Source organism: Propithecus coquereli, unplaced genomic scaffold, assembly GCF_000956105.1.
Source record: "Propithecus coquereli isolate 6110/MARCELLA unplaced genomic scaffold, Pcoq_1.0 Scaffold44, whole genome shotgun sequence".
NCBI classification, from domain to species: Eukaryota; Metazoa; Chordata; class Mammalia; order Primates; family Indriidae; genus Propithecus; species Propithecus coquereli.
In genome coordinates this window covers 13,361,234-13,384,456 of record NW_012150174.1, presented here as the reverse complement: position 1 = coordinate 13,384,456, position 23,223 = coordinate 13,361,234, and the positions used below count along the sequence as shown (strand labels likewise).

The 23,223-nt window shown below is 44.4% G+C and overlaps 1 protein-coding gene across 1 annotated transcript; it reads right to left on the bottom strand.

The window, feature by feature from the left end:
- Window positions 1-118: 118 nt before the first annotated feature.
- FAM160A2 (family with sequence similarity 160, member A2) lies at window positions 119-23,156 on the bottom strand. The gene is made up of 12 exons (XM_012654416.1): window positions 22,989-23,156; window positions 13,290-13,618; window positions 12,524-13,162; window positions 12,018-12,176; window positions 11,741-11,827; window positions 11,366-11,533; window positions 7,723-7,802; window positions 7,310-7,515; window positions 6,122-6,901; window positions 3,517-3,695; window positions 3,196-3,358; window positions 119-642 (listed from the first exon to the last, which is right to left on the bottom strand). The coding sequence occupies exons 2-12, from the start codon at window positions 13,425-13,427 to the stop codon at window positions 281-283; spliced, it is 2,961 nt and encodes a 986-aa protein (XP_012509870.1). The 5' UTR covers window positions 13,428-13,618; window positions 22,989-23,156; the 3' UTR covers window positions 119-280.
- Window positions 23,157-23,223: the final 67 nt, after the last annotated feature.

Here is a 23,223-nt window from a genome sequence, read left to right as displayed (position 1 = left end):
CTGGTATTAAAGTCTTCACCAAAGAGAAAATACCCCTAACCACCTCCCCATCTATGTACAACCTTTTCTGGGGCCCCAACCCCATAGAAAAAAGGTGGGAAATAAAAATGAGCACAGAATAGAGATTTCCCTTTTATACATATTGCAACAAGTTTTCCATAAAACATTCATCTGAAATAAATTAAAAAGTCCTTTTGCCATTGCCTCCAAACATAAAAAGGAGCCTGTGCCCTAGCTCCAGCCCAGGCCACCCATGTCCCTGATTGTCCATGGAAGAAAGTTAAGGATTGAGGGGCCCAAAGCCTGAGATGGGAAGCCCAGATCCCTCCTCTGAAGTATCCAACAAGAAAGGCGAGGTGACAGCATGGGCCTGGGAGATGGCCGCCAATTCCTTGAGAAACTCAGGGAAAATGACTGCACAGTAGACAGCATTCTTGACTCGAAGAGCATCACCTTGGCGCTCAGGGGCCCCGCCCCGGGGGGCTAGAACTGGAGTTGAAGCCCCAGGGGAGCCCCCACCTAGGCCAAGTCCTGCTCCGTCTCGCCCAGGCTGAAGGACCAATTGTGCCGCCTGCCGGGCCCTGGTTGGACTGTGTGCATGCCGCAGGAGTAACTCCCCCAAGGATGGCCTCCGGCTCTTCACTGGGAATAAACAGGGGTATCATGAAGGTATTGGGATCAGGGAACAACATCCCTTGGTCTGGGAAAGGAGATTCCCCCACCCCCTAGGCGCTTGGACTTCTTCACTAGGGTTCTGAGGGAATGGAAAAAAGAACAAAACGGACCAGAAATGAACCTCAGGTACCATTTCCTATCCCGTCCCTGTAGATGACTCTGAGGACTAGTGTGGGGAAGGGTTCCTTCTCACTCTAACACCAAAATGCTGCCTGCCCAGGTTTTTTCCCCTCTATCCGGCCTCCCCACCCAGCCAACCATCATTCTCAGTTTTAACCAGTCAACACTTCAGGCACTTCATTCTCAGCCAAGATCCCTTCTTTCTCCACGCCCCCTCACCCTGATAAATTCTCCTCTTTCCATTCACTGTTCTACCACCACCAAGCTATTTCTCCTCAGTCCATAACATGTCCTTACTCCATGCTATCCATCACCCTTCTGAACTAGAATCAACCACTTCCATCTTCCCCGCCTATCTATAACACCTGACCCACATCCTCTTCTTCTTCAGTACCCACAGGGGCTACATATGCAATAGTTCATGGCTATTTCACTTCTGTCACACTCCATTGTCCCTCCAAGATCTGCTCTTCTGTACCACCACTCCACCATTCAGCAGTCCCTGTCCTATTACCACCAAAGCCTCCCTCCCATTGGTTGCAGCCAGACAACTTCAAGTCAGCTTTAGCCTGAGCCAGCTGAGCCATTTAAAACATTGTCCTCTCTCCTCTAAATTTCTGCCAAGATTCCAGGGTCTGGATCCATATCCACTACCTAGACTCTAGCTTCTAGATGACAATGGTTCCCATTCCCTACCACTAATATTAGCTACAGAGATGCTATACAAATCTATTAAACTCAGCATTCAGAGCCCTTCACAACCAGGCTCACACTCCAATCTCTTCTCAAACTCTCCACATCCCAACTAGCTTGTACGTTCACACCTACCTTCTTGGAAGGCACTTTTCATGCTTCCATAGTTCCCTCTCCCTAAATTCTGGTCTATTTTTTTCATCCACCCTGGCTTAATTTTACTATCCTCACCTCTCTGGGAAACCTCATTTGATTTTCCTTCCACTGACTTCCTATTTTGCCCTTATCTCAACATACTTTAATAATTTCTTTCTATGTTTTCTACCTCATACACTAATCTGTGAGCTTAAGGGCTTGGACTGTGTCTTACCTAACCTTATATCACTGGCCCCTCCACAGTGACCCCAGTGCCAGAACTGCAGAAGCAAAAAATACTCCCAGTACTAGACCACGAGGAAATCATGCAAGGAACCTCTGCCTGGGTCTTCGCAACTGTGCAATAACCCCTGTGGTACTCTCTTCCCAACCCATTTTTTTCCTTAAGCCTCCATTTCACCTCTGCTCTCATCTATGCTCTGAGCATATCATTTTGCCTCCATTTTGATTAGCAAATAAAGGATGTCATGAAATTCTAACTTTCCCCTCCACACTTGACAACTCCATTGGCACATGTCATTTCCTCCTTGCTCTCTCATTTGCCTCAAAGGAAGAAAAAACAAAAAGGCTTTTGCTGTCCAAAGTTAATCCTTTTCTGGTGCTCTAGCTCCCATCACTTTCACCACCTCCAGGACCTTGCTCTCTGTGTTATTACATTCCTCTAGTCACTCTCCAGATTTCACATTCTTTGAAGGCAGGAATCACGTCTTGTGCTGCCCTGAATCCCCTGTACCAAAGACAATGCCCAGCACATATGGCAAGTGCTCAGATACTTGTTAAATGAAAGATCTTTCACAGCCATACTTAATTCTTCCTTCTTCCTTATACTCCCTACCACTCACCAAATTCTGCCAATATTTCCTTTCCCTTTCTACCTCATCAATGCTTCCTTTCTATCTCCACTATTCTAATTCAAGCCTTCCTGGTTAACATTTGCATTATGGCAGAAGCCTCCTGACTACTCTTCCTGACTCCCTTTCTCCCTAGCTCCAATTCACCTGAACTAAAATACTCATCTCTCCACTTAAAGATTGAAGAACCTCCAGTGGTTTCTCAATGCCTAAAATATCACAACTTCTACCCAGCCCAACTTCTACTCTGAGAACCTTCTGCTCTGGCCAAATCTCTCTAGCTTAACCACCAACTGTTCCCCCACCTTTTAAATCCCCTGCTCCAACCAAATAGTCCAGGATGTCTCCTGACAAAAGAATAAAGACCTCCCACTCCTTTGTCTACCTAAATCCTACCCATCTCTCAAGGCCCATGTTAAATGCCATGTCCTTTACCAAACTGTAACAATATCTCAACCTGGAGACTACTCTGTTCCCTTGCCTTTCCATAAATCCTAGAGCATTTTTTGCTGGTGGCTGCTGATTTGGCTCTTAATAGACAGAATTATGTTCTACAAATATTAAGACTCAATTTTCTACAGCCCTCCAGTTCCTGGCACAAAGTTTCACCCTTAATAAGAGCTCAATAACCTGGGCTAATAAACTATCCAGGGGGGGTGGGGGGTGGTGGTGGTGGTGGTGGTGGTAGAATAGGCCTCACCTAGGGGATCGGAGCGGCGGGGGGCAGGTCCTGCTGCAGTGCCCTCAGCCCAGTCCAACTTGCCACGGGCAATGAGGTACTTCTTGGCTTTGGATAGCAGTGCTGGGAAGTCCTCCTGGGAGGCTGCAAAGCTCTCAATCTTATTCTTCACAGAGCCCAGCACCTATGAAGCACAACTCCATGACATTTCTGGGTGGCTCTAGTCTGACACAGTCCTTTCTAGTCCCACTGGGCCTGTTCCCAGCCCACCCAGGTCACTCCAGCTGCGGGCCTGGCCCACCGTGGAGCCTGGACGCACCCATGCATGCATGCATCGCACACCTGCAGCAGGGACTTGACACTGGGCTGGAAGACCATGTTGGTGTTGAGCAGGAAAGAGCGGAGCAGGGGCTGGGGGTGACAGGCCAGCTGGGCCACCAGCCCCGTCAGCAGGAAGTTGACATAGACGGAGTTCTGCAGCATGTTCTCGAGTTTGGCAAAGAGCACAGCCATGAAGGGGCCTGGGAGGGGTGGGCACAAGGATACAAGGCCTGAACACAATGCATATCGCACGCATTCCTCCCAAAAACAAGAGACCCCCCCACACTAGATGAAAATTATTTAGAAATGTTTAAATATCCCATGACTAGCAATTCTGGAGGAAATAAGATGGCAGACACCACATGGACCCATAAGAGTCCAGATGCCAGCTTTACATGCACTCGAGCTGAAGAGCCAGATCTTAGGCTCTGGTGTCACAGAGGTCTGGTTTCAAATTTCAGCATAACCCTTTACTAGTTATGTTATTGGATAAATCGAAACTTTCCAAGCTTTAGTTTCCTACTTGATAAAACAAGAAAATATACCTACCTCATAAGATGATGAAGAAGATCAAAGTCATATCAATATAAAACACTTAGCCTAAGATCTAGCAAATTTTAAGTGTTCAATTATAACCATAAGCTACATATTTCTCACTTTTTTAAAAAACTTCACCCAAGAGGCACAACAGAAGAACAAATAGGCAGAGAAAGTGATTAAGACCGAAAAGAAGAATTAGGTTCCACATAAGACATGGAAGAACACTAAAACTGGTCAGAAAGAAGAAAGTGTTAGAAAGACAAAGGAAGTGACTATGTGAGCCAATTTTCAGGGGAGAAATCTTTGGGAGGCCAGAGAAGACATAGCTGTCTTTCAGAAACCAGGAACCAAGAAGATGGAATAGAATATATAGTAAAAGGATCACTTAGTTCAGGGGCAAAGAAAACTGATTCAGAACAGACTCTTAAGGTAACAGAAGGGATTAATTGGCATTACCTACTGGGAAAACTGGCTTCAGTTAAGCCAGATCACCAGCACTAGGACTCTAGAACGACCACAGTCCTGATCAGGGGAAAGGGAGTGTATCTAAGAACTGTACTACGAATTGAGACAGGAGAATGATGAAGGGCAGGAGGCAGTGAATTCTGAAAAAGATCCTAAAACATCGTGTACTCCAGGTGCACATGACTAGTGTTAGCTCCAAAACAACTCTAGTTTAACAAGGTCCTAAGATACTTCCTAACTTTGTCTTTCTATTCCTCTCATTTCCTGGGAGTTTCTTGCAAGAGACAATTCAAAAAGCTGAGATAAGTTTGCAAAGAAGAAAAAGGACAGGAGCTTCAATTAATACTTTAAGACTGTGGTAAAACCTGCACATTACCTCCTAGTGGTATTAAGCAGGAAGGAGCAGATCAGATACTAGATAAACATTAAGATGTATTTTCCATAGTCTGCAAGAAGAGGGAGTTGGCATTGCTCCAGAGCAAAAGCCTTGGTGCTGTGCCAGCAGGATGGCCAGCATATCTCAGGCACAGTGAGGATGTGAACTGATCAAGGCATGACAACTTGATTATAAACTGAAAGGTGGGTGGTTGCCTTGGTCAACTTAAACCTGCCATGTACCCAGAGATGATAATCCTAGTGAAAAGCTACCATTTCCTGAGTCCTCACAATGTGCCAGCATTGTAGTAAGTGATTTATATGCACCAATGGCAGAAATGGGATACTAACTTAAGTTATGCCTAATCCAAATACTGTAGTCTTAGCCTTAGCCTCTACACTGCTTCCCAGAGGTATGTTTTTGGTTCTTTGGGTTTTCCTGGAATGGGGTGTGGAATGAGGATTAGAGTCAGAAGAGGGCTAGGTTGGCCAACAAAGAGGACTTGGCCCAACAACTCAGATTGGGTCTAGCTCCAGGGGCATCCCTGAAAGTCCAAAATAATTCAGCTGAAAAGTCTGAGGTCAAACTCTGTCGCTTGCCCTCAAAGAGGTATTTCACCCTACTACTAACCAAACCATAATTCTCTCAACAGTCTTACTGGGGAGTCATGGCAACCAAGAAGGTACAAGGAGAGTGGACAGGAAAAACGTCAAATTGAGTCTTCCTTTGAAGAGGTAGGAAGGAAGGAGCTGAGTAGAGGGGAAAGCACCAGAAGAGTTGACACTGGGCCATAGGAGAGCTGACAGGAGACTCAACACCCAGACAGATAAACTAGTGGGAACAGCATGGAACAAAGGGTTTACAGGTGCCTCTCATACAGAATAGCACCTATATTTTCCATACGGTTCAGAAATATTGTTGTGATTCACCAAACACAGACTATCCTAACCACAAATCCCAAGACATGGCCAGACTAGGGGAACAGGAGGAACATGCACATAAGACAGACATACAAGGCTCAGATCTAAGTCAATACTCAAACCAGCACAAGCATGAAAGACATACAGACAGAGATAGGAACACAGTATGATATGACATGTATCTGGAAGTGACCTAAGCAGAATGGATGAGGGTTTAGGCAAGTACACAGAAATGACATGGCCAAGAAGCCTCAGAAACCAGCACAAACATGTTGAGAACATGCAAAGAGTACACAAAGGAGAAGGCCTAGGCTAAGTAGCTTACCAGTGAAGGGTTGGCTTGGCAGCTGGTTGAGAGTCCGCAAAGGGCTGCTGAGGAAGGGGCCAAGGGGCTCAGGGGGACAGGTGAAGCTCTCGTAGGCCTCCTCCTCCTCAAGAGGTAGTGGAGGCTCTAAAGGAGACTCTGAGCCAGCTCCACCATTGCTCAATGCCACCTCCAGCTCCCGGAGCTCCTGCCCAAAGCCCTCTAGTCCTGCCATGCCCTCAGAGATGCCCTCTAGCAGTTCCCCAGCTCCCTCCTGTGGCACCAGACGAACCTTCTTGGCACCCTCATGCCATGGTCCTGGCACCCCATTGAGCTGGGGAGGGGGCAGGTGGCCAGGGCCCTCCCCTGTAACTCCAGCCATCCCCCTACTCCCCAGCTCTTCCTCCTCTCCTTGCCCCACATTGTTCCTGTCCTCCTCAGGCAGTAGGCTGCGTTTCTTAGTCCGGGAGCCAAAAGGACTGGGCTCGGGAGGGGGCCGCTCGCCATCATAGGGGGCAGACCAGGTACGGCAGGCTCGGACACAGCGGTCTACACCACGGCGCGCCTCACGCAGATACTCCAGGTAATTGTCTTCCAGCTCACCAGGCTCCTCTGCAGGGCTAGGCCGTCGGCCAGGGCTGGAAGCTGGGGATGCCGCGAGCCCTGGTGAGCGAGGGGCTGGGCCCGGGGACTCAGAGCCACCCAGGCTCTGCTGCCGCAGGAAGAGAGCCAGACGAGATGGTGTGGAGGGCCGGGTTACTGTCACCACAGAAGAGGAGTCAACACTTGGGCTTCCAAGGCCTACAGAGGAAAAAAATATAAGAGGAATCAAGGAGACAGAGGTCCAGAAGGAGAGAGAAGATAACTAGGCAGACTAAGAGGGAAGGTAATGGGGAGGCAGAAATATAGAACCTGTTTAGACAGCTGATTCTCCAACCTCCAGATTAACCTTATCCTTCCACCACCCCCTCTTACCACCACCACCACCACCAAAGAAACAATGGAAACAGGATGAGTACAGGACTAGAGTGAAGAAGAGGAACAGCCCTCCCCAGAAGTCCCACTCTAAATTTCTTTGGTAAAGTTAAGGATCCTCCCAGCAAGACCCCTATTCAACCTCCCCAAAGATAGAATGCCACTCATGGCCACCTTCCTCCCCTCACCCTAGCCCCACCTTCTTACTAGGCTCCCCCAGAACTCAGGCCATACCCGTGATGTCCTCCCTTCTCCCTGTCTCTCTGCTAGGCCCACCTCGCACCCATGAGGCATGCTCTGGACGAGGTGGGCTGGGGGCACAGTGACGACAACAGCGTGGGATTAGGGAGAGAAACTTGTCAGCTGCTCGTCCATATAGGTCCACATCACGCACAGCTGGCTTCTGGCTCAGCATCACGTGGTTACATGGAACAAGATACCTGGGAAAGACAGCAGAAAGGGGACACAGGATGAATCAGGAAGGAAGGACAGGGCCTGGGAGAACATTAGGCCAATGGAACTATACAGCTAAGCCAGGCTCCATGTGGATACTCATGAGCAACCCCAATACCGCCCATCACCCCAGCAATTCACAAGGCCCTGAGAGTTCCGAGTCAGCCATCCCTCAGCCCTGCCCCCACCGGTACCTGAGAACCAGCTGCAGCAGTACATCCTCACAGCTGAGGTTCAGAAGGGTCCTGAAGAGACTCAGAGAGACCATGCAGAGCTGGGCAAGTGGGGGAGAAAGGAGGGAGTCGCTATAAGAGCGCTCAGTCCTCCAAGCTGTTCAACAAATGGGAACCCCACCCCCAACCCAGCCCCAGGCCAAACCCACTCCTAGAGGAAGAAATGTGCACCAGGCCTGGTAATTCAAGTATTAACTAGATGATCATATGATCTTTGTGGGCAAGACTTCACTAGCCACAAATAGGAATGAACTAAGTGTTAGACCTAATGGATTTCTACTGACGGTACACATATCAGCACACTCTCTGGCTATATATACCTGTCAGCAGAAACTCTAGAAATACTTGAATGTAAACCCATGAAAAGAGACACTAAGAAATACTGTGAGTGAGTGAATGACATGATAATTAAGTGAATGCCTATCAGCAGGGACTGTAGTAACAAAGTAACCAATGCCTACCAACAAGAAACCACAGGGAACCTGGAAGAATCCCAACTGGGAAGTGGGTGGGGCTGTGAACATGGAGTCTGAGTCACCTCTCTAATACCAGTATATCTCTCAGAAGGTACAATAAAGAAAAGCTCAAGGGCAGCTAACAGGAAAAGGAAAAAGGAGGTGGGTTCAGGACAGGGGAAACCATTTGTTTTAGAAAAGGAAGAAGGGAAGTTCATCTCTGGCTAGGCAAAGAAAACCGACACATGTAAGCTCTCCCTCACTCCTCTAAATCCTTCTTAGCACTTTCTCTATACTTCCCTCATGGCAAGTATATCAGACACCTTGAGCTCCCTGAAGACAACTAATGGGTCTTAGTCTAGGCTACTACCTACATAGCCTGGATGTTCATTATTTGGTAAATGACTGTGGGAGAATTAAAAGTCAACCACCTAAGTAAAAAAGAGATAAAATAGCAGTGCACATTTTCAACAGCATGGATGTTCAGGACACTATCTTAAATGACCACTTTACCTAGCGATGAAAAAATTCAGACTCATTGAAAAGTAGTATGGTAGGTAGAAAAGTGTTCATAACCCAAAGATGTTCATATCCTAATCTCCAGAACCTATAAATATTTTACCTTATGTGGCAGAAAGGACTTTGCAGATGTGATTAAGATTATGGGATTTGGAATGAAAAGATTATCCTATATTATTTAGGTGGGCCCAATCAAATCACGTTATTTTTTAAAAGCATAGACCCTTTTCCAGCTGGGTCAAAAAGAAGGAAGAGAAATTTAAAGCATGAGAGGGATTCAAAACATCATTGCTAGCTTCAAAGATAAAAGAACGGGACCAAGAGCCAAGGAATATGGTTGCTCTAGAAGCTGGGAATGAGCTTCAGCTGACAGCAAGAAAAGAGAGACATCAGTCCCACAAATGCAAGGAAATTAATTCTGTCAATAACACAAATAAGCAAGAAAACAGATCCTCCCCTGCAGCCTCCAGAAAGGAACACAGTCCCCCCAGAGCTTTGATTTTATCCTAGTGAGATCCATGTCAAACATATGACCTACATAACTGTAAGACAATAAATCTGTTTTAAGCTACTAAGTTTGGTAATTTTTATGACAGCAATAGGAAACTAAATACATTAAGTGAATACAGAATAATTCACTTTAAGGCACAAGAGACAGGCTATACATAAGTTAAAAATCAAGCCAAAGTATCAAGCTTGAAAGGACCAAACAGTGGGATTAAAAAGCATCTGCATGTTTAACATGGGCATCCTGAAACTGGAAGAGATCTGGTTCCTTTAAGAACCAGAAACCAAGAAGAAACACCCAAGACCACAAAAAGCTCCCAAGACCAGGGGATCAAATGGGAGGGAGACTAATAGAAATAGGTACTAAGGACTAAAGATAATGAGGGAGAATCAAAAAAGTTAGGATAAGATTAAGATGAAAGGAAGATGAATAGAGCTGACACAGGAGGAAAAAAAAAATCAAGCTCAAGAAGAAAATCAACTGCCTATACATGAACAGGACAATCCATAAGGCTAAACAGATATAAGACCATGGTCTAACTTTGGCATAATGAGAAATAAAACTTTTTGATATCTTTGTAGAATTAAAGCTTTGACAACTATTCCCTCTTGGTCTATACCAATAAATCTTAACCTAAGGCATGTATTATAATTACTTTTTGGAACATTTTAAAAATACACATGCCCTGAGAAAAGATTATAATTCAAGAGATCTAAGGTAGAGCTTAGAATTTGTTGTGGTATTAACAGTTGTTGTCATGTTCAAAGCTCCACAGATGATTCTGAAGTATATACCTAGTTTTGAAACACTGATCTAATCAGAGCCAGTCTGGAATATCTCTTCTATATTCTAATTTAGCTATTCAGAAACTGCACCTATACAAAACATAGCTATCTAGGAACCTCACTGGCCTGGAACCCTACTACCAGGTATATCAATTGTCTAGAAGTTTTCTAGAACCTTAGTGATCAAAGAACTTCTGTTTTAAATACAAGGATCCAAGGAATTTCAACTATTTGCAATAAAGGAAGGAAACAAAAATGGTTCCAGAGCCAAAATAAATGCCATAAAGTCCACAGCTAAACTAATGCTTTATTCTCTTAGAAAGCCTTCAGGTCTTATCACTTAGAAACTATTCGCTCCCATTTCATATACATTTCTATTGATTAATATCCAAACTACTTACTGTGGTCTACCAGGCCGAGCATGATCTGAATCTTATCTACCTCTCTACTTCCATCTCGTGGCATTCTCCCCCTTTCTCACTACACCACCAGTCACACTGGCCTTTGATTTCCTCAAGTACTTTAAGCTCCTCCCCCATTTGATGTCCCTTGCATGCTGCTCTCTCTGAAAAATGTTCTTCCCCTTGATCAATAGGCTAACTCCTTCACAACTTTGATGTCTCAGCTCAATGTCACCTCCTCAAAAAGGTCTTCCTTGACCACCTTTTATTTTCTGAATACTGTTTTTTTCATAACACTGATCACAATTTGTAATTATTTTATTGTCTTTGCTTGTCTACCTTCTCTATAGAGTAAGCTCCATAAAGTCAGCAACAAAGTCTACCTTGCTTATCAGTATATCCCCAGCACCAGCAAACAATACAGCACATAGTAAACATTCAATAAAAATGTTTAGGAGGAAGGAACGTAAGTAGGTGAGTGGATGAGTGCCCCAAGTTATAGTTCAGATGCAGCAAATCCAAAGGAGAAAGAAAGTAAGCATATCAGTAGACGCTGGATCATCTATCAAAGAGGACACAAAATCTAAAGTGATCTCAAGTCACCCATAGCAGTCCACAGAGTGATAAACAGCTGAAGTGAACCTCAGGCCAATGCTACGTTATAGGCACAGCACAGGGGCAAAACCAACAGTCATGATGAACAGCCAAAGTCAGACAGAAAGGTAATTGTGTTCTAGATTCATGTATTATAAAAGCAAGGGAATAGATTAAAATCTGTACCCAAAATGGTTAAAAATTTAATGCTAGAAAGTAAATGCCACCTAATTTTGAAGTGATTGCTGGAGACAAAGAAGGGTAGAAACATCCTTCTGGAACAAAGGTCAGAGAGAGAAGATGGCTCACCCAGGTAAGCCAAGACAGAGGTAAGGGCCATACCCGGGAGTTGCTGCCAATACGGGCAACGAGGGTGTCAAGGATGGTGTGGGTGTCATGCCGGTGTAACAACAGGAATCGCAGGAAGGTACGGAGCAAGGCAGGCTCTGAGATACTTCGTAGGAAAAGTTCCAGATAGGCGGTACTGGCGATCATCTCCTCCACAGAGGTCTGGACGAAGGGAAGGGAAAGTTTGGAAATTTGAGGCTTCCCTGCACATACACTAAGTCATTTTCCCTGGGTTCTAAGGAGGAATCAGATGCAGACAGGGAAAAAGGGAGCAGTTACCCCACCCACTGCCTCCCACATTGGTCCTGGCACTGAGGTTATCACCCTGCAGCCTAGCCCCTAATCTGCTTTGCCACCCATGACTCTCACCTTGTGCAGGGCAGGGCCCATGACAGGCACCAGGAACCCATTATGGATATAATCAACCAGCTGCTTCTGCACCAGGGGGTGAGCCACCTGTAGGAGTGCAAGAAAGAAGGAGGAGCACTATAAAGAGACCACTGTCTGGAAGGGAGTAGAATGGTGCAATATAGGTAGGTATCCTACCCCCAAAATGGCAGAACAGCAGAACTCTAGGGAATGCACCCCCATGGCCCTTGGTCCTAGAATGACCAAGGGACAGACCTCCTGGGAATTCCAGTCCTACCTGAATGACTGCATTGCAGAACTCTAAGGAACTCATGAAGAGTGCAAGGGCTGGCACTCCCAGCCAGTCTTCCCGTCGCAGGCAGTGCCAATCATCCCCCGGAACCTCAATCTTTCGAGGCAGTGAGGAGTACAGGGCACTAAGACCTGTGGCCAGCACCTAGGAGAAGTTACCAAAGGCTCAGACAATATAAAAAGTGGGACGGAGGAGCTACTAATCCAGAGTTTTGATGGAAATAGGGGATAGCCTATTACCAAAGCAGGTATTTAACTACCCAATGTGCCAAAACCTCACCTAGGAATATTGGCCCACAGAGCCTTAGTACCTGCCCTAACCATCTAAGCCCATGTTTCATCCCCACTCCAACTCCAAGGGGCTGCTTTCAAATCCAGGAAGTACTGGATTGGTACTGCCCTGGTAAATAGCCTCTCCACATCTCCTGGATAGGAAGGTGCTATCCAGTGTCTATATGCCATACCATACCCCCCATGCCAGGGAGTGCTAACCGGGCAGAAGTAAGAGTGATCCGCGATGTAGCGGCCCACTGTGGGGCTCCCAGCTGACAGAGCCATGAGCAGAAGTAGGGCATCACGGGCCTGCTGGCCCAGGGTGCCCTCTCGATGGACGAAAGGGACAAGGCGAGAAAAGAGGAGAAGACGGGGAGCAGCTCCAGGCTCAGGTGGTGGCTGCAGGAAGAACTCGAGCAATGAAGGTTCCCGGGCCACACACACACACAGCTGGCTGAGAAGCAGCACCAGGCCTTCATCCAGTGCTGGGCTACTGGGCACAGGACGGCCACAGGCATCTAGTAGGGTGAGCAGAGCCTCACGAACTGGACCATGCCTCAACAGTGGCTGGCGAGCTTCGCTCACTAGCATTTCAAATAGTTTCAGTTGCTCAGCCCGCCGTTCCTCGACCCCATCCCCAAGCTCATCCCACTGCAGCTGCCATGCCAACACACGGGTCAGCAGATCCTCGCGCAGAGCAAACTCCAACAGGGGCCCTGGGCTTGTGGGGGCTGAGGCAACTGCACGATCCTCTGCCAGCAGTGTCAACATCTGGTAAGTGTGGTTGCGCACAGCACTGAGATCATCTGCACCCCCAGGAGCTGCCCGAGTGCCCTGCCGCTCCAGGATTCGTACCACCTGAGGGAAAAGGACAGAAGATAAAAGGAATCTAAGTTGATAAGGTGACTAAATGGGATGGTGATAATACAGGTTAGGAGGGCTCAGGTGGCCAGCAGACTGGGCTCTTTGGCAGACATTCTCCTACCTGGGACCAATGATTCTTGAAGACCATGAGGCAGGTCTCAGGATCAGCCGTGACAGGGGTCTGCAGACTGACCCCTTGAGATACACGGTGCCCAGGGCCCCGGGAGGCCAGTCTGCTCAGCCAGTTCATCCTCTCCATGAGGCAGGCTGGGCAGGGCCAGCAGCCAGAGGGCTACACTCTGAGGATTTGCCAGCTGGAGGCTTTCTCCACTTGTGTCTCCAGTCTGCTTCATCCGGTCTGTAGGAGCCAGTAGCTGGTCATGGAGCCAGAGGTTACACCAGGCTGGATGGCAAGCCCAGAAAGTCACTGTCCAGTCCAGACTTGCAAATCTAATGCAAAGAGAGAGAATGGAAGAGATAAACAGAAGCTCACTTCTCTCCATTCCCTAGCAGAAAGAATTCAGAACGATCACTCTGCTGAAAACTTCACACACACACATACACATACATAGACATACACACACACAGAGTCAGCACCTGACATATCTAAATGTTTAGACATGAAACAGAACTCATGATTTCTGCCACCAAACCTGTCATTCCCCCAACCTTCTCCAGCTCGATAAATGATATCAACATTCACCTACATGCTCAGGCCAAAAACCTGGGCATCATCCTTGTTTCTTCTTTTCCTTACTTCCAATATCCAGTTCATCAGCAAACCCTATCATCTCTATGCCCAAAACATGTCTGACTATTGCAATAACTTCTAATATGATCTCCATGCTTCCACTCTTGCATCCCTGAACATTTATTCTCCACACAACCACAGTGATATTTTTAAAACCTAAATTATATTATCTTTCCTCTGTTGAATACCCTCCAATAATATCCTATCACACTAGTATTAATAATAATCTAAAATTCTTACCTGGGCCTTTAGGAGCCTAAATAATCTAATCTGTATAAGCACCTACTATTCTCCTCGTCCCTCATACTTTAGTCATAGAGGCCTTCTTGAATACTTTCTGATCCCTCTGCCTTGAATGTTCTCCTGCTCTCACATTGCTCTCATTGCTCAGTTTTTTTCAAACACCATCCTCTCAGAGAGGCTTTAACAATTCCATCTAAATAGCACATCTTCCCACCTTACTCTCTAGCTTCCTAACCATTTCTTCTTAGCAGTTTTCACTACCTAAAATTATATATTGGTTTATTCATTTGTCTATCTTCCCAACTTAAAAGGTAAGCTCTTTGAGAGCAGGGTTTGTCTGTCTTATTTACTACTGTATCCCATGGTAGAGAAGTACCTAGGGACTCAGTAAGTATTTGCTGAATGTATGAATGCTTAGGTGAGTAAATGAAAGAAAGAATGAGCAAACAATCAAGAAACCCAGTCTTGATCTGACTCCAGCACTCTGGGACTACTGAGGAAGAAATTTCTTTCTTCCTATCACAGGTCCCTCCCTAGAAACCTACCCAGTAGCCTCTGGGAGATGGGCAAATCGACCCTTAAATGACTGAATATGTTTAAGAGGTAGAATTCAGAGCCAACCAAAAGAGTAGAGCTATTTCATTCTAACAAGGAACACAGGGACACATTCCCATATACACATATAGCACCTCCTCTTGTCAGATGCACTCAAAACTCACTCACTCCCAGGCATATGATAAGACACCCTCACAAGAGAAAGGATAAAAGCACCAAAATAGCTGGCTCTTGGCCCAGGCCATGACCCATAGTTTCTTCACCATCACAGCCACTACCCCCTCCCTCATCAGTACTGTCTTTTACAAGCATAAAACCTTGAGAGGAAAGGTGTGGTTTCATTGTCCTCCCTCTTTATATAATCAACAAAGGCTAAAGGAACCCAGAGATCTGGCACAAGCCCCACATTTTGCCCTAAAGTTATATTAACCAACATCGCCTTTCATTCAGATACTCTCTCTCACAATTATCAGCTCATAACTAAAAGCAGGTAGCAACTATGCTTAATGAAGCCTTCTGTAGGATGGGTGACAGTCTTATTAAAGGGGGGCAGGATAGTCCTAAAGAGCAGGCAAAGCTTTCTCATTTAATAACTCAATGTATATCCATACTGGCAAAATACTGGGCACTATGTTAAGTAACACTGGAAATTCAAAGAAGGATAAAAATAGTTGAGGGAGCATAAACATAAACTCCAACAAATATTGTAAATAGAGGTATTTACGAAAGTGTCATGGGGGCATGAAGGAAAGGAACTGACTCTGCCTAGGGCACTGTAAGAGGATTCCAAAGAGGTAATATCTTTGGAATAGACAGATCTTTGGTAGATCTTTAATGAGATACTGGTTACATAGAGAACAGAGGGAAAGGCTTTCTTCATATTAAAAACAAATAGTATGAACAAAAATATGGCACTGTGAAAGAACATGACAAATTTAAAGAACAGTTCAAAATTCAGTGTGGCTTAATCACAGACTATTCAGAGACAAGAGGTATGATATTGAGTTGAAGGGTAAATACAGGTGAAGGTTATAAACATCACTGAATATCATGCTAAAGAGTTTGGGTTTTATCTATCAACACCCTGGAGACAAAGGTTTTTAAACAAGGAAATGACAAGATCAGATTTGCCATTAAAAATATGTTGGATAGTAGTATAAGGTGGAGCAGAAAGAGACAGCAGTGGACAATTTATAAGAAGCTGTTTCAATAGTTCATATTAAAAAGTAATGCCATGAACTAAGGTAGTAAGAGCAATATTAGAAAAGATAAATCTGAGATTCACCTCTATCTTAACACGTTCCATGTAATACTGAAATTATTTATATCTGTAATGTCTCTGCCAATAAATAGCAAGCTCCTTGACATAAGAAGACCTATTCATTCTTCTTTGAAATCCCAGTGCCAACACAGTGCCTGCACTCAAAAATCCTATGGAACTGAATGCTGAATTAATAACAATTATAGCAGCTAACATATACTGAACACTTATTACATGCCAGGCTCCCTTCTAAGAACTATTAATACATGAAGTAGCTCATTTAAACCTCATAAAACCCTACAAGTATTATTATCCATATTTTATACATGAGGAAATCAAAGCCCAGAGAGGTTAAATAAATTGCCCAATCTGAGCCAGCTCATAAGTGAAAGTCTGGGATAAAAATGCAGAAAATCTGCCTCTAAATTTAAATTAATCACAAACTAAAAGTAACAAGACCTGGCAAATGAATGGGTATGAAAGAAGACCATAATGGGAAGTATAGGAGACTCAGTAAAACAGAATGCCATTAACAGACTACAAACACTTAACAAAAGAATTGTGTTTCAGAAAAGAGGATGAGTATAGTTTTGGACAAGTTAAGTTTTGCAACACCTACAGGATATTCATGATGTCCAGAAAGCAAGTAAAAATATCATACTTGAGCTCAAGAGTGAAATCAAGAGTAGAAATATAAATGCAACAGTTACCTTTGCTCATAGGTATCGTGAAGCTATGGAAGTAGATGGAATTATCTAAGGAGATCAGCAGATCATGAAAGGAGTTGAGAGTAAAATCCAGGGGAAAACCAGTATTTAAGAAAGCAAAGGAAGAGGGGTCTTTAAGGAAGACTGTGAAAGTAGCCAGAAAGGGAAAGAGAAATCCAAGAAATAATGATGATCTAGACATCAAAGAAAGGAAGTTTCAAGAAACTGAAGGTTGCCCACAGTGTATAGCTCTATGAAAGTTCAAGTAGAATGAAGACTGAAAATGGTCCAATGGTTTCAGCAATCAAGTTTTTGATAAACTTAAGAAAGCAGTTAGTTAAAGAATAAATAGGATTCAAAGAAGTGTGTAAGACACACTTTCAGAAAGTCAGTGATATGGGAAAGGATAAAATAAGACAATAGCTTAAAGAAGCTGGGAAGCCGGGATAGTGGGAGTCAAGAGAAAGAGTTATTATTGTTTGTTTTTGTTTTAGGATGGGGAGCCTCAAGGATGTTTGTCAAGTGAGAAAAGAAGTTTGAAGAAAGTGACAGGTTATAAATAAATAAGATAGGGATAACTGACAGAAAAATCAGGTATCATTCAAGAAAAAGAGGTATACCACCTTCTCTTAGAAAGCAGGAAAACAGCAATAAACAAAGGATGGGGACCACTTCAGGTAAATCTGAAAGTGAAGAAAGAGGGAAGCTGACATCACCACTCCCACCCCACCTTCCCTTCCTCACTTACTCAGGTGAGTAGAGGTGGCGGAGAAAACAAGGGGTGAGAAGGCGGTAGAGCCCAGAATGGATGTTTGGTCTCTCATACATGGTTTCCTATAAACCATTCAACACAGTCCCAGAGACTAGCAGCTATCAGCAGCAGTGATGCTGTGGAAAAAGCACTTATCCATCTGCCTAACTACTTATGGTCCCAAGTAGGCACAGAAAGGCCAACAGTTGAGAAAAGTGGTAAGAACTCTCCCCTGTTATTAGTCCCTCTTACTGTTATTAGCCCTGGGACACTGCACCATCCCTTGTCGGTTTCTTTAAACCCTGCCCATACCTTTGTAAATATGGTCCCTTTATTAAACTCTTCTCAAACCCAGCTTGAGCCATCTACAAACTGCAAGGAATCTGACTGATAAAAGAGTATTATTGTTTACAGAACATTTTTCTCAATCATATCCCATTTGAAGACTGAAAACAAATAGAGACTCTATGGTCAAACAAGAATAACACAAAGTAGTAGGTAAAGCTTGAGCTCTGGGGTACCTCAAAGGTTTGAATCTCGGTCCATCATTTTCCAGTTGTGTGACCTTAAATAAATCACTTCAAACATCTGAGCCACAGTTTCTTCATCTATAAATTTCTGATGAAAAAAGTATTGCTAGTTTTAAGAATAAAGATAATAACCTATGTAGCACTCTAGGCATAAAGCAGGTCCTCTGTAAATTATGTTCCTTTCCTCCTTCCCTCTGCTGATCCTGTCTGATCCAGGTACCCATATCTCTGATTGAGAGAAGAGATATAAACTGCTTTAATGTGTCTATCCTCCCTACCTCACATACATACCTCAGTGAGCTGAAGAAAGGCCAAGCATACAGTCTCAGCAAATGAAGGTTTTAAGATATCTAAAACTAAACTGCCTCTAGCTTCTGGAACTCAATTCCAAACATTAACAAACTGCTCCCGCCTTTCAATATACCTGGGGTGCCCGTTACTGCTCTACTGCTTGACCAACAAAGGGCACTGCTCACAGACCCAAGGAAGACTGGCCTCTAGAACCTTTTCTCACCATCCCTCCAATCCCTTTTCAAAGACCTCAAAGAGAAGAGCCACACTGGAATCAGCATCTCAAAATCAAAAGCCAACACTTAATGTGGGCCCTGTTAACATACTAAAAAAACATAAAAGAAGGCCATAGCTTAGTGTTCCTGTCATCTACTTAGACTTTCTGAAAAGTTCAGAACAAGACAAAGAAAGTAGAATCACCACCCTGTTATGGTGCCCTTTCCTCCTATAGCCAAGTTCCGAAAAAAGTAGACCCCTTCTCTTCCCAGATTTACCTTCAGCCTCAGTCACAGGGTAAAAGGGGGAAGAAGGAGCTGATCTCTCAGACTCACAAAAGGCCAAGGTCAGGCACTTACCTTAGAGTCCAGAATACAGTCTTACAGGCACACACAGAGAGGTGTTGTCAACCAACCTCAGAACAGACACAGGGCAGGAAGTGCCTCAGCCTCACTTACAAACCTTTGCCCTGGGAGAGGCAAAGAGAAGGAGGGAGCTAGGGGCAGAGATATACCTGCAACAACACCTACATCAGACAGGGAGAAACCAAAATGACCTTCCAAGAACAGGTAAGTAAAGTTCTGAGGTTTATCTCTCGTTACAATGGCCCTTCCTAGGCAAGAAGACTGATCCATGAATGAGCTGTTAGCCTAAATATAAAAGTAGAAAGATCTGATTAAACCTCATAGGGATACAAAAGGAAAAACAAAAAAAAAAACCACCACCTAATAGGAGCCTACCAATCTAGAGCTCAGCTTACACATATCCTCCCTGGTTTTCCATCCCTCAGACAAATAGGATATCAGGGTATAGTTCCCATTCACTCCCTCCCTTCCCCCCATTACTACCTCTGTTTCTTGCAGAGATCCTTCTCTGACTCCAGCGAGTCCTTACAATTCACAAAGTGAACCTCTAGTACCCAGTGACTCCCCTTTACAACAGTGAATCCTCACGTCACACATGGTTATCTCTAACCCTGTTGTGTGAGGGTGACAAAGAAGATGTCAAAGAGGAGGTAAAACTGAACCAGATCCTAAAGGATAAGGAAAGTTCACTGGGCAGAGAAGAAAAGGCATTCTTAGCAGAGGAAGCAGCTACTGCAAAGATTTCAAGGCTCAAAAAAGTAACATGTTTTTAGGGAACTGTGAACAATTTATTCAAGCTAGAACACAGAGTAGGGAGAGGCAAGAGATGAGGCTGGAGAGGTGAGTTGAGGCCAAATAATGCCCTATTAAGGAATTTGGAAGTTGTCCTACAGGACACAAAGAGCCAAAAGTTTTTAAGCAGAGGAGTTCTATGATCAGATTTGTATTTTTAGAAAGATCATTCTAGGGATAGACTAGAAAAGAGCAAGTTTTAAGATAAGACACTATTAAAAAATAAATCAGATGAGATGAGGAGCTAAACTGAAGCATTGACAGTGAAGATGTGGCAATGGAGATAAAGAGAAGAGAGAGAACGGAGAGGGAAACGTTTTAAGATTTTAGTGACTGATTGAATGCAGGGGGTGAAGGAGCAGAAAGAATGAAAGATAACACTGAAATCCTTGCCTGGAAAGAGACGGGGAATATGGGTGCAAAAGCAGGCTGTCGGGGCAAAGACAATGAGTTCTGTTTTTGACATATTAATTTTGAGATACTTGTGGAGATATACAGTAGATCAATGGGTATATATCTTTGGAACACAGGGAGAGACTGAAACTAGATACAGAGAAGTAATCACTTCATTATGATATATTTTTCTATTAATATTTCACATTCTCTCCCTAAATTGAAATTATCTTCTCATGTGTCTATCACTCTCACCAGACTGAATATTCCTTGAGACCTCAGGGCCATGTTTTATTTATCTTGTTATCCCATAAAATGTGAGCACAACAAGAGCAGACTATATGCTCAATAAGTATTTGCTGAATGAATAAATGAATATATGAATAAATTAATTTGTTCTCCCAGCACTTAACAAAGTGCCTGACACTCAACAGATATGGAATAAATGGTTAGCACAGCCTCCTAAACATGTTTCTACCTCTACATCATCATCTTCATCTGTCTCACCCGCTCAGACCTACCACTCAGCTACATGTCATTAATCAAAATCCATTACGTGTAATGCACTACTATTTCAACAAAGAGTTTGGAAAACAACAGCAAAGAATAAGCCTAACAAATCCAGTGCTTTCTCCAATATAACCAAGAATTTGGACAGTCCCTAAGAATCCTCTGACATTTGACTTGATTCATCCTATCACTATCATGATGTGATCCACTAACAGGATGTGATCCAAGTATTAGGTGTAACTGTTCCAATGTTATTGCCATAGTATTAAACATAATCCTCAACCCTATGTCACCCTCTAAGTCCCTCAGTCTCTTTTAAAAATCGACCAATTACAAACCATAAAAAAATGTTCCTATATCACCTTTACTCTCTGTTATAAATCTTCTTTCCCCAAGTCACTCTCGCTCTCAGGGAACCAAATTTTGGGTCCAGCTTTGCCATTTTATCCCTATGTGACCTCTGGCTTCTGAACTGGATTTCTCATCTATAAAATGAGAATTCCTGTTTCTGCCTACGAGATATCTATGTAAATCCAGTAACATCTGAAATTGTTGTGTAGAGCATGAATGCTGTTCAGATGTCAGCAGTTATACTGAATTACTGTACAAATGTATGCTTCCTCAACCTAATACAACAGTCACACCATCATCACTCTAAATTTCTGGAGTTCATAAACCAGTAGAAATAATTTTTTCAATTTAAAAATTAAAATAGGTTATCACTTTTTATTTTGGAAAATAAGACCATTTTTTAAAAACCTACTATCTACTGTCACCATTATTTCATCAGTGAAAGAACACTTCAACATCAAAAGAATAGGAATGATAATCTCAGAATAAATTTATCTTCAAGAAAAACTCACTAGGCTGTCTTTATTTCTCTCCTTCCACCTTGGATGGATGAAAACTTTATCATGGACCAGGTGCTTGGCTGTGTTTAGGAACCACTGCTCTAAACTCTGAATTATACATGTAGATCCTATAGGGTTCTGACTGTCTGGCGGGCTGCCAAGGGTTCCACCAGTATGAAGACCTGTTTGCCCTCCAGAGAGAAGCAATGAAAACATACCACAGGATACAATAGTGGATTCTGAGGCTGAGTTTCTGGAATAGAATGGAGAATGAGGCTGCCTAATTCTCAGGGAATGGTCTGGATAAGAAAGGCCTAACTCTTCCTTAGTTTAGAAAGAGTCAAGATGTCTCAGCTCTACAGTGTGAACATGGCCATTATCACTGAATGCCAATTTAACTTTCCAGAATTTTCAAAATTTTCATGTGCATATGAGTTGGTGGGGAGAAGGGGATCTGTACAATGCTAATAAAGTGAACCCAATTACAGGATGTAGAGGGAGGGATGATTGCGAAGGGATAGGAAAAAACTTTGAGGGTGAGCAGAAACGTTCAGTATCTTGAGAGTGATGGTTTCATCAAACATGTACGTTTTAAATATGAGCAGTTTACTGTACATAAACTTACCTCAATAAAGCAGTTTTTTCAAAAAAATTTAACTGTAAGAAAAAGAGAGTAAGGCCATCTTGGTGGGAGCCAAAATATAGTGTTGTATGTGACTAATCATGTGATCTACATGAAAGTAGAATTAACAACTGAAAGTGGTCAATCCAACCAAAGACCCCACAGTTCAGCACAGGTAAGTAGCAGCAGTGGAGGAAGGTTGCCCAGAAGCAAATGGAGAGAAAACAAAAATAAGGAATCATGGCCAAAAACCTTTATGAGAGGCCCACCTTCAAGGATGCAGTCCAAAGAAGGAACTTGAGGGAACTGGGGTTCCAGTGATTACTCTTAATACTGTGCGTCAAATACGATTTTCATCACCGTAGTTATTATACTATCTCCCACGAAGCCTTCACTGTTTTGTACTACAAAATATGTAGAGTTCATAGGAGCAGGAGGGTCAAGTCCACAACACTTCCAGGCAAGCTGCCCTGCTTAGTCTAAAACTATTGCACTAGGCAGGACAGGCCATCGAAGGTGGCCTCAGAGCCAAACTCTCACCCTTATCCAAGTCTCACAATCCTCATTCCCTACTCTCATGCCCTGCCTTCAACTCTCTCACCAATTCGTCATCACCCCGCAGGTTCTCGCCTTCGCCTTTGCTCCTCCCCTCCTCACACAGACCTTAACCGCTCAGTCTGGTCGTAGGGCTGTCCCTCACCCCTGCCCTCGGTAGCCCCAGTCCCTCAGTACACTGTGTTCAGGAGTCCCTTCAACTTGGCCCCTCAGAAGGCATCCTAGCCCCTCACATAACCAGCCCCGTACTTGTCCACTCACCTCTAGGCTCTCATCCTGCTCCGCTACCTTAGACACTCACAACCTGCCCCTCACCACCTGCCAGCCCCTCACCCTGTTCCCTCACAACATGTCACCAAACCCGATGCCGTCATTTCCCAGTCCCTCATCCCCCCATGCGCCTCTGTGGCCCTGTGGCCATGCGTACCGTTCACTCACAGAACGCCGACCCTGGCCAGGCCCGGTCGTAGCACCGCTGCTAGGTGAGTTCAGGCCGCCGCCATCGCTTCTCAGGCGCACCAGCCGCGCCCCGCCCCGCGCCACACGCAGCCCGCGCCCCAGCGCACCACACGTAACCGCCCAGAGACGCACGACTAGGCAATGGCGTACCAGCTCATTGGTTGGGCCTGGCCAAAACTGGAGCGACGACGCTTGTTTCCTGG

Bases quoted from the DNA above. Each gene is read 5' to 3' on its own strand.
- FAM160A2 (XM_012654416.1), bottom strand. From the start codon at position 13,427: ATGGAGAGGATGAACTGGCTGAGCAGACTGGCCTCCCGGGGCCCTGGG. The intron at 6,902-7,309 runs GTATGGCCTGAG...TTTCCTCTGTAG, and splicing joins GAGAAGGGAGGACATCACGG to GCCTTGGAAGCCCAAGTGTT. The intron at 3,359-3,516 runs GTGTGCGATGCA...TGTGCTTCATAG, and splicing joins GTGTCAAGTCCCTGCTGCAG to GTGCTGGGCTCTGTGAAGAA.